We start from the raw sequence: 11020 nt of genomic DNA on the forward strand, positions 1-11020 counted from the left end.
AAGTAGTCAATGACATGAGATTACATATAAATAAAGGTAATGCATCAGTTTTAATCCATCCTAATATTCCTTTTTCAATTTTTTTTCCTAAGTGATTTTTAAAGAAGCAAGGACATTTTCATAGCATTTAATTTAATATATTTTCTTCTGGGAAAAAGTCTTGTTTGTTTTTAAATGTATTTAGTTTTTAAAATGTTTAAAATTATTTTAATGTCAATAATGTATTACCAGCTTTCTTAAGAATACTTTTTGACTGACTATCAAAACAAGCCGCTGTGTTCCAATGCTTAAGTAACCTAACTTGCCTACTTAACCCAATTAACCTAGTTAAGTTATTAAATAGCATTTAAGCTGATATACTAATATCATGCAAAATAACTAGCATAATATTACTGTCATAATGCCAAAGACATCAGAAATTTGTTATTAAAAATTATTCATTGAAACTCCTGTTTAAAAATGTGTTGAAAACAATCTCTCCATTAAACAGCACTTGTCAAATATTTGAAAAATAATTATAATTTTATAATAATAATAAAAAAATTATCTGTATATAATTTTAGTGAGAAAAAACTAAATGTATAATACATATTTAACTTAAAATAACCCATTATTATTAAAATTTTCTGAAAGATATTGTGATAATTATATTAGAAGAAACATCTTTATTTTAATCAGTCTTTATCCCTCTGAAAATGCCATTTCTGTCAGAATTAAGCTAATCTTTGAAGCATACAACTAACGTGTCACTTCACTAATTCCCTATATAAAGAAAATCTCCCCATACTTTATCCTTTACTTTCACTTGACCCTTTCCATTGTCCAATCTTTTGACAGTCATTGACCCCTATTATTCAGCTTGAGCGACCCCATTATACACAATTATATTGGATTACACACTTCCTCTTACCTTCAGAAGTAATTTGTGCCATGTCTTTAGTAGATATGCACTCTTTATTTCCCTGTTGCTTCACAACTGTGCTCTTCTGCTCTATGTCTTGTTTGTCTATGGGGCTACAGTGTTTTCCAGTCTTGCCCTATTTAAAGCATCTGACAGGGACAGCCAGCGGTGAGCAGAACCTGAAACCCTTCAAAACACTGGCAGTGGCAGGTTCTGGAGTTTGCGAGTTGTCAGGATCATTTCTCAGCCCTCTTGTTTTTATAAAAGAGAAACATTGTCTTGGCATGAGCTCACTCATGTTCATAACAGAACCGCACCTTTAAAGGCAGACTGCATATGTACATTGTATACTGTATTTCCACAGTGTGCTCTTAAAGGCACAGTTCACCCAAAAATGAAAATATTATCACCCTTAAGTGGTTTTACTCCTTTATAATTTTCTGTTGAACATAAAAGAAGATATTTTGAAGAATGTTGTAATGCGGGAGCTGTCGACTTCTGTTTTCCAACATTTCATTCCTCACATTATCCTCTTTTGTGTTCAACAGAAGAAAGAAACACAAACATATTGGAACAAGCGAAGAGTGAGTAAATGACATAATTGTAATTTTTGGGTGAATTATCCCTTTAAGAGCCGCATGTTTATATTCCCTAGCACACATGTCATACATAACAGCTCAACTAATAATAAGCCAACATGTGCCCTTCCCAGTACAGGTAACCAGAATTACAGGTAAGTCAATATGACGCGTACATCATCAGTGTACAGTATGTGCAGTATTATTGGCAAGCTTCTGAAAAGCTGATATGCACACAACCCAATGGAATACTCTGTTCCCAACTACATAAAAAAAAACCTGAAACAGCCTTCAAACATCCATGTGGATGAAGTTACAAGTTACCTTGTTTCACTGAACTGAGAAATGAGTACGCAAAACAGAAGGTGTAAGGGGATTCACCCAAAAACAACATATTCTGTCACTGTTTGCTCGTCGTCCACTCGTTCTAAACCTGTTTGAGTTTCTTCTCTGAAACACCAAAGACATGTTATTCATTGACACCTTTATTACATCTATAGAGGTCAATGACTACTATTTCCAGCTTTCTTCTGAATATCTTCTTTTGTGTATATGAAGAATGAAACAAAGGAATGGACGCTGGTGATGACAGATCTTTTGGGTGAACTATATCAGCTCAAAGTAAATGTGCTAAACACACTGTCTCAGCGAACAGTTAGAAACTCATGCATTTATTTACCTGCGTTTTTTTGAAGGTCTGGCAACCTCAGCGTTCCAGAGAGAGTATTGGGTGTGAGAGACTGGAAGGTTATGTTTATTTCCTCCTTTTAAATCCAGTGTCTCTTCCAACCTTTCCTTATTTGTTTGGAAACAGTTGGGAAAAGCTAAACTCCACCCAGCAAAGCAACACTGGCTTCATACCTGCCCAAGCCTCTGCCCCCTCCTTAGCTCACATTTCTCTTTGTCTAAGGGATTAACTCTTCATTTCCTAACACCATCAGTGACGGAAGAGCTGTACTTTCATTTTAACATACAAGTCCAGCCCACTTTGTGCACTGTACTTCTTGTTTTGTAGCACTTGGTTAATTTTTACCAAATTTGTCTCGGATTTGTACATGATTAATTGTTGCTCTTATATACACATTATTACATATATATCTGTATACAGAATTATTTGTAGGTAATTTTTATTTTAAAAAGTGTGTGTGTATACTAAAGCCAACATGTTAATTGAAATTAAGTTATATTCAAGTCATATTTTTAAACATGATAGTTTGTTGTGTCTTTTTTGATAACTGTTGGGCCTTTAAAATCACACTTTAAGCTGGATACTAGTGTCTTACAAAATACTTAAATACTATGTACTAATTAGGTTAACTAATAAATAGGGTTAATTAGAAAAAAAACGAATTAAATAAGCTTATAAAAAGGGCAGGTTCTGTTGTGGGGTGTGTGCTACCCACTATAGAAGAGATTGCACATGACCGAATGATGGACAAATTTGTCAGTTTGATGAACCACGATAATCATCCCCTTTTTGATATAGTCCAAGCGTGTGCAAGCTCTTTTAGTGCAAGATTCATTCATCCCCAGTGTTACAGAGAAAGATACAGTAAATCATTTTTACCAACAGTGATCAGATTGTATAACCAAAATCATACTAAATTGTAATAGTTATTAGATATGGACAAGTGTCTGCTCATTGTTTAAAACTAAGGTGTGTAGTATGAATGTAAATTTATTATTGTTTTTTTATATACATGTAACTTGTTTTATCTATCTTTAGTATGGAGAGCTCTGCTGTGACGTGAATTTCCCTTTGGGATTAAATCTAGTAAAGTCTAACAAACAAACAAATAATTAGTCAAAAGTGGTTTGTATTAACAAACAAATTATATTTTCTTAAGGGAATTTATTATATTAATTTTTGAAGCTTTACATTTTTAAATATGTTTTAATCAAATAACTTAAAAACATTTCATTGTTCAGTAAATAAAAATTAATGGGTTGGGAATATACTTTTAACGATTAATTAAATTTACTTTTAATTAATAAATGTATTTATTTATTTATTTTTACTACTATTATTATTATTCCAGCCAAACTATAATAAATTTTTAAAAAAAATTATTTTAATAAATAAATTTTATTTGTATTTTCTTGTATTTTTGTTATATTTTATTTTATGTTGTGTTTATTTACTTGTTTGTTTATTCATTTGTCTATTCTTATTCTTATTCTTATTCTTATTCTTATTCTTATTATTATTATTATTATTCCAGCCAAACAAAAAGACTATTTATTACACTATATTATTATTATTTATTTTATGTTGTGTTTATTTATTTATTTATTTACTATTATTATTTATTATTATTATTATTCCAGCAAAAATAAAGATTATTTATTATATTATTATTTATTTTGTTGTTTTTATTTATTTACTTTTATTTTTATTTTTATTTTTGTTTTATTATTATTTTTATTATTTTTTTTTTATTATTATTATTATTATTATTATTATTATTATTATTATTATTCCAGCCAAACTAAAAGACTATTTATTATATTATATTATTATTTTATTTATTACTATTTTATATATATATATATTTATTTCAATCATAAGCAAGATGCATGGTCTCAAGTTATAGCAAAAATGCTAATTTCCACTTGTGGTCCCAAGACAAGGCAGATGTTAATAAAATTATTATTTTTATGTGTAAACTAAAATAGACCAGATTAATAAAATGTCTTGGTGGCTGAAATTCTGTATTGCTAGCACTTTTTATCATTATTTGCCTATTGGATGAATCGCTTGTCATGTCATTCATTTGTAAGTTGCTTTGGATAAAAGCGTCTGCTAAACGGATAAATGTAAATGTAGTACAGAGTAGTTCTTTAATTTTACTTCTGCTTAACCCTTTAAAAAATAGCACTGTACATGCAACTAACATTTCACTATTCTGTCATTCACATACAGTTATATATTATATTATTTATTTGATATGTCATTAGTGTGTAATTAAAATACGTGCATCTATAGTTCTTTAGGTTTCAAATGAAAACAACTTGTTGCAAAAGCTGTCTGTTAAAATGGTTGCACAACTCATCAGACTTGTCATGAGGAAAGTGCTTCATTGCAAATCAGTTATTTTTAGAAACATCCAGCGCTCTTTTGATAGAGCACTTTATGTCATGCTTGCAAAGAATGTAAAGGACACCTTGACTTTAACCTACTTTGAGAGACAATAGCAGACAATATGTCCTCATGCCACTTTATAGGAGTTTGTTTCAATGGACCTGCACATACTTGCCTTTAACAAGAACAAAAGTGGCTAAAAAACAAGCTAACATGAAGCGGACTCTTAAGATATAGTATTATCATACACTGTGCCAAACTTACCCCTCCCAAAGTTGGGTGTTGATTGTTGCTTAGACAGAGGGGTTCCTTTTTTGCTCATTTTGACAGCGCAGCAGGCACGATCTCCAGTTAAGGGTTTCACCTGAGGGACAGAAGTAAACTAAAATGGATTGCATAATCTTGAAACAAATACACAGTAAAAGCACCACAATCTGTGTGGTTGTTGTTATAAGATTAATAGAGCATGGGTTGTTTACCTCTCAGTGAGCTGATGAATGCTAACTACCAATCGTGTGTGTATGTGTGGTTTTCAAAAACAGGAAAAAGGAAATAAGTAGACTTCGAACTGTTCACTATTTCTGCATCCTCAAAGTCATGTAAGGTATAATTATTCCCCTTATGTATTTACTGATTCTCCTGAGCATGTCTTGCAGCATGGGAAGCAGCTTGTGTAAATGCTAGTAAGTTACAAGGTTTTAGCTTATCTGCAAGAACAGATACAGCATGCAGTTCTAAATAAGGAAATGCCTCAACATTTTTCTAAAAACTGGTACCACCCCTGATAAAACTCCATAATCTCTAACCCAGGGTGATTTTTACAAAGAGAAATAAGTAAACAATGCAAGACAGAGACTGAGTGGGAACTAATGTACAAGGATTAAAACTACAGAGCTGTAATGGAGTGAAGCATCAGTTCACAACAGGTTCAGACTTGCAGGAGAAGCTTGAAAATTAAAGCACTTCTGTTGCGGTAAACCAACTGTAAAGGGCTTAGTAAGCTTATTTTAAGAAAGTAATACAAAGCAACTCACCTTCCGTCCTCTGTCTCTTGTCTCTGTTATCTTGGTGTTGTCTCTGTGTGACTGTCCCCTGAGACTGTGATGTGTTCAGTAGTGCAGCACACGCTGGGTATGAAAATATGCCTCAAGTCTCTTAAGCTACATCTACAAGTGAAAAATGTCACCACACTTAACCCTCGCAGTGCCAGTGACATCAGAATCTTAGCTAATGGATTTTGCTTTTACTTAGTTTGCCCAAAATAGAATATTGTTATCATTTACTCACTTATTCCAAACCCAAACCAAATTGAGTTTTTTTTTTTTTTCATTATGTTGAACACAAAGGAAGATATTTTGGAAGAATGTTGGAGAACGTAAACATTGACATCTATAGTAGGTAATACTATGGAAGTCAATGGTTACCAGTTTCCAACATTTTTCAAAATATCTTACCAACAAAAAAATTCAACACATCAAAGATGAGTAAATTATGACAGAATTTTCATTTTTGACTTAATCAATTTAACCAATCACAAGCTAGCAGCCCCCTTAATTGGACTGTTTTTTTTAATAGTTAAAACATTTCGTTGATTAGCAGTAATACATAAAGTTTACACACATGGGTAGAAAATAACTCATCCATGCAAGCACAAGACAATAGGGTAAAGACTGCATTTTGTTACAATGATTTAAGCAGTTATTTAGACCAAATAATATTACATTTTCCATTTGATTTTTTTTTTTTTTTTGCTTTTTCGTTATACAACAACACACTAAAACGTAGAGATACAAGGTTTCTACTTGACAATGACAATATACTAATGTTACGTTTCAATTTTCTGCCTAGAATAAAATGTCAACAATAATGTTAAAATGTCATGTTTCTCGCAAAACGTTCCTTGAAAGACTAATTCGTATGTTGCTATTGATTATATTGGTTTTAATTGGCGTAAAAATCAAAAACATATCTTAATTTTCGCTTTATGGCCCTTCTTTTTTATACATGCATTATTTAGCTTGCTACTATGTTCACATACACCTGCCATTCCAGTTAATAAGCACTGAACTGCTACAAAAAAGAACATACATTTAACAAATGAACGTTTTTTGTGTACCAATGTAGTGGTTTTTATGTACCAATGTAGTGTGACTTCTTCAGGGGAAAAAAGACGATGTGGTCGCCATCACGTTGTTGTCTTTGGCGCCTCGCGCATGCGTGAAACCCAGTTTGTCAAGTGCAGGCCTACCAAACGGAACACAACGCGAATTAATCTCACGTGAGTGTATATGAAACGTAATCATTTTAACAATCACAGTTACTTACAGTGTAACACTTACTATTTAACAAAATACTCAGAAACTCTCCAACTCATGACGTTCTTCACTGCATTTGACTGTCTCTAGTTTAGACTTCTCCTTATTCAAGTAGTGTCTTCTGTAACTCAAGTAACGAATCGGTTGATCATCTTTTTGTCAAATGCCCACATGTTAAAGTGTTTTGATCTGATTTATCCATCTTGTTTTTTACACCAAAACGTAAGTTTGATGTGTGATGTAGTGTGAATGTAATTTGTTACTTTTCTCATGACAAACATAACATATAGAATTTATAGGCAATTTATTTATTGTATTTGGTAAATATTACATTCACAAATGTACATTTTCTTCATAATTACCTAATTTGCTGAATTTTCTTTGAGACTTAAATTGTTTAATTACTACTTTGCAAAATGTTTAATGTTAAAAAATCAATTATTTTTTTTATAAGTATCAATTATCAATTATTAAATATAAAAATAAAATGTAAATATTATTTAATTTGATAGTTTTGCATCTGTATCCTGTTTTTTTTATTGTCTTATTTTAGCATTTTATTTATTTTCCTTGTGTATTATTGTACTTGATGTCATCCATTGTTATGGTTATTATGACTGTATTGTTAAAACAAAAAAAACTTAGACTTCTAATTTGGTTATAGTGCTCTCATTTTTTTGTTTTTGTTTTAATTCTCTCTTATTTTTTTAAGATGTCATAATGTTGCCTTTATCGTGTATATCATTTATGTAATATCGTGCATTTGTTTAATATTCTGGTATTTTTTAGTGTGGTTTCATAGAGTGAGGAGAAAGCGCCCTCTGCTGGATTTGTAGTGAACTTCTTTCTTGTTTTCCCTCCACAGACAACTTGCTAAAAGATTTTATTTAGCTTCTCTGCGAGGACTTAAGGTAAAAATCTACTTTTAAAAACGAACAATTTAAGTATAGTAAATGTCTAGTCTATATATTTAGTTCATTATATCGCAGCTTTAGTACAAATAAAACTGTTTGACTTTCTTAAATAAGCGTTGAAAATGATGTCATTTCAGTTTTTCATGCCAGATTTGATAAAACCTCAAGGTTTAAATTTTCATTTGGGCGTCATAAAATTTTAGTTTTAAAAATAATATTATTTTTTTATTCTATTTATTATTTTCTATTCATTGCACAGATTCGTTTCTCAGTACTGGGTTGCAGCTGGAAGGGTATCCACTGTGTAAAACATATTCTGGATTAATTGGCGGTTCATTCCGCTGTGGTGACCCCTGCTGAATAAAGGGACTAAGCCAAAGGAAAATGAATGATTGAATGCTGCTGTGGAAATGAGACGAAAACATTTCCTTACTCTTTCCAGAGTTTAATAGGTAATTCATTAACACACATTATGTCACATTATGGAATGATTCATGTGGAAAAAAAGCATCTCTTTATATCGATATGAACTCACAGGATAAACAACTTCACAATAAACACAAATAATATCTTAAGAATACATGTACAGTATGTAGATATAAATATATGAACTTTTAACATACAGTATTTTCATAATATACATCTTTATACACATTCATAATATACTACATAATATTAAAATGAGTTATTGCACAGCTCCCGTAGCATAGCTAAATCAGTCTTCAAGTATGTGGATGTCCCCCAGGACAACAAAAAGTCTTCATCATTGGTCCCCCAAGGTAAATAGCTTTAAATCGTAAAGTTCAGTCTTTCCTCTTCTTGCAATTCTCTCTGTCTTCTTCAATGAAAATGTGGGCTGGTAGAGTCCTGGGCAGTTTCTTCATTCTCCAGCAGAGGGCGCATCAGTGCTGCAGAAGAGACAGAGAGTCAAGTCCCAAAGCGCCATTACAATGACATGAATGCTAGACACATGCACATAGCATTGACCACAAATTGCTTAGAACCCTTAAGTTTTTTTAAAGTCATTTTTAGCACTCCTTTTTTTCCACAACCATGACCCGAATCCTTCTCTGTCCAACCCATCGGGCAGAGGATGGAGAGAAGGATGCTCCAGTTGCTCCTTTGTGCCTGAAGGAAGTACACTAACGTTCAGCAAACGAAGTATCAGAAGTATCTCAGTAAACCAAGCCAATGTAAATCAAAGGCTCAGGACAAACCGCAGAGGTGTTCCTGTGTGGTTCCTTAATTCCCTTTGAGAATGGATCGAACCCATGCCAGCTGTAGACGGCCTTCATGGAAGGTTAATGCAGGGTGATTTGATGGTAACGAACGCCTCCGTCGCCGTCCATAGCCATTTGAGCCGATCTTGTCAGTAGGGGCGTTGTTGGTCTTTGCATGCATTATGTTCAGCAGGTGGGCAAGCTCGTGCACTGAGCAGGTGGCCAGATTACAGCCCGCTCTTTCCACTCTTTTAATGGAGTAGGCTGGATCTGTCCGCTTTACTCTCACGTTTCTGGAGGCAAACAGAAAGCAGTTAGTATCCATGCTAAGAATCATTCTGATTCATTTAAACAAAGCATGTGACGTACCTGTGCTGTGGTACCAGTGACTCTGTATCGCAGTTTCTCTGAGTCAGCAAATCTGTCACGTCGCTCTCGCTTCTCTCTCTCTTCACCCTACTCTGAAGCCAAACACTGAACCTAAGCGATGACAAGAAGAGAAACCCTATGAGATTTGATTCAAAGTCAAGAGTTTTAATAGAAAAGAGTGATTCGTTCAAGAGCGTACCTTCTCAAACCATCTCCATTCAGAGGTTTTGCACTAGTGATGCACGGCAGAAGTGTGGTCAACATGCACCATAGGAAAGCCTTTTGAAGCATGGACTTCATTGTGGATGGAACCTGTGGAAGAACATGTAGAAATGTTAACAAATATAAAACTTATACTCATGTTTTATTTAACAAAATCACTCTTAAAACAGATTCCCAAATTGGGTTTTTGTAGCAATACCAAAGGAGAACCATTTGTGGCTCCTCAAGTGTTCTTTCAGTGAATGGTTCTTAAATGAATCAATTTGTTGCTACTGTAAACATTTTAAAAATTTGTTTTAATCCATAAATAACCTTTTAGTGCAGTTTAAATGTTCTTTGGAGGACGAAGGTTTCTTGCCAATTGTTAAAGGTAGTGTTCCTTGTTGACTCCATAATGGTTATTTATTTATTTTGAAAGTTAAATAGAGGTTATGTCTTGCTCAAGCGTGTCATTTCTCAATAGCATTTCTTGTAATTTCCTGGAAGTGCACACAAGTGCAATTTCCAGAAAGTTATGTGCCTTTGACCTTTGAGGTCACCAAATCTTAAAATCCACAATTCAAAGTTAACAAACCCCCCAAAAAGAAGCCTACCTGATAATTTGGTCTGGTTTTTAGAATTGACTGCAAATGCTGATGAAGTCCTTGTTATAGTGTATTTCCAAAGAGCGTCTTGGTTGGTTAGGGATGAGTATTCAGCTGTGACACTGCTAATGGTCTGAGTTTCACTGAAAAAACCTGAGTGCTTTATATACTTTACAGGGGGTGGGAAGGGGCGGGAGTTGTCTTGAGTGATAGCAGCCACATCCCTTCTCTAAACTAGCCAACAACTTTACATGCCTTGTCTTTAAAAGGATGGAATATAAGCCCTGGGAGAAACCTTTACTTCAGCATGTCCTTTTAATTAGATGACACCATTTGTTTTTGCTTGATTTTAATATCTGTATTCACAGGGTCGGAGAAGGCTCTGAATTGTAGATGGATAGATTTGAGATCCCAAATAAATATGCTTCAGAATAAGCCTTGTAAACATCTGATGATTAACTTCCTGCGAAGCATCTGGAATGCAGATCTAATTGGTGATGGAGTTTATTTCAAATGATGTGACTGGGAGATGTTGTCCTTGGGATAATGACTCGGTGCGAGCGCTCACACATTCCAGCCACCTACACATTTTGTTAACACATCAGGAATGTGGAATTAATGATTTCTATATTGAGTACAGCTAATATGACACCACACGCCCTGCCAAAATAATTGTGAATGGAACACGCTCAAATTTGTAACTGAAGAGAGGGAAAAACGGATAGTAATATTTCTGCTCAATCATATTGCTCGGCCAAAAAATATGATTTGGTTTCCTCTCTCTGGAGTTCATGTGACACATAGCCTTTCCATCAGTTGATGTATAAAATAAAGA

At 33.4% G+C, this 11020-nt stretch overlaps 2 protein-coding genes across 6 annotated transcripts in view; both read right to left on the reverse strand.

Annotated features, from left to right (window-relative positions):
- The window catches only part of ampd3b (adenosine monophosphate deaminase 3b), a 36005-nt gene extending 30304 nt beyond the window's left edge, over nt 1–5701 (reverse strand). The window contains exons 1-2 of one of the 4 annotated variants that reach the window (XM_056478080.1): nt 5596–5701; nt 4826–4925 (exon numbers count right to left, since the gene is read on the reverse strand). In XM_056478080.1, coding sequence (XP_056334055.1) covers nt 4826–4883 — 58 coding nt within the window. In that variant the 5' untranslated portion in view covers nt 4884–4925; nt 5596–5701. Of the gene's footprint in view, nt 1–910; nt 1102–2158; nt 2309–4825; nt 4926–5040; nt 5065–5595 lie in introns of those variants that run through there. The other 3 variants (XM_056478081.1, XM_056478083.1, XM_056478082.1) reach the window with 3 other exon arrangements.
- Nucleotides 5702–8240: 2539 nt separating this feature from the next.
- LOC130245663 (pro-adrenomedullin-like) lies at nt 8241–10307 on the reverse strand. Of its 2 annotated transcripts, XM_056478414.1 has the most exons (5): nt 10195–10307; nt 9579–9691; nt 9380–9490; nt 9008–9303; nt 8241–8698 (listed from the first exon to the last, which is right to left on the reverse strand). In XM_056478414.1, the coding sequence occupies exons 2-4, from the start codon at nt 9677–9679 to the stop codon at nt 9033–9035; spliced, it is 483 nt and encodes a 160-aa protein (XP_056334389.1). In that variant the 5' UTR covers nt 9680–9691; nt 10195–10307; the 3' UTR covers nt 8241–8698; nt 9008–9032. The 2 variants fall into 2 exon arrangements, with proteins under 2 accessions (XP_056334389.1, XP_056334388.1); XM_056478413.1 differs by having other exon boundaries at nt 8241–9303.
- Between the last annotated feature and the right edge of the window lie 713 nt (nt 10308–11020).

Source organism: Danio aesculapii, chromosome 18 (genome assembly GCF_903798145.1).
Source record: "Danio aesculapii chromosome 18, fDanAes4.1, whole genome shotgun sequence".
Taxonomy (NCBI): Eukaryota; Metazoa; Chordata; class Actinopteri; order Cypriniformes; family Danionidae; genus Danio; species Danio aesculapii.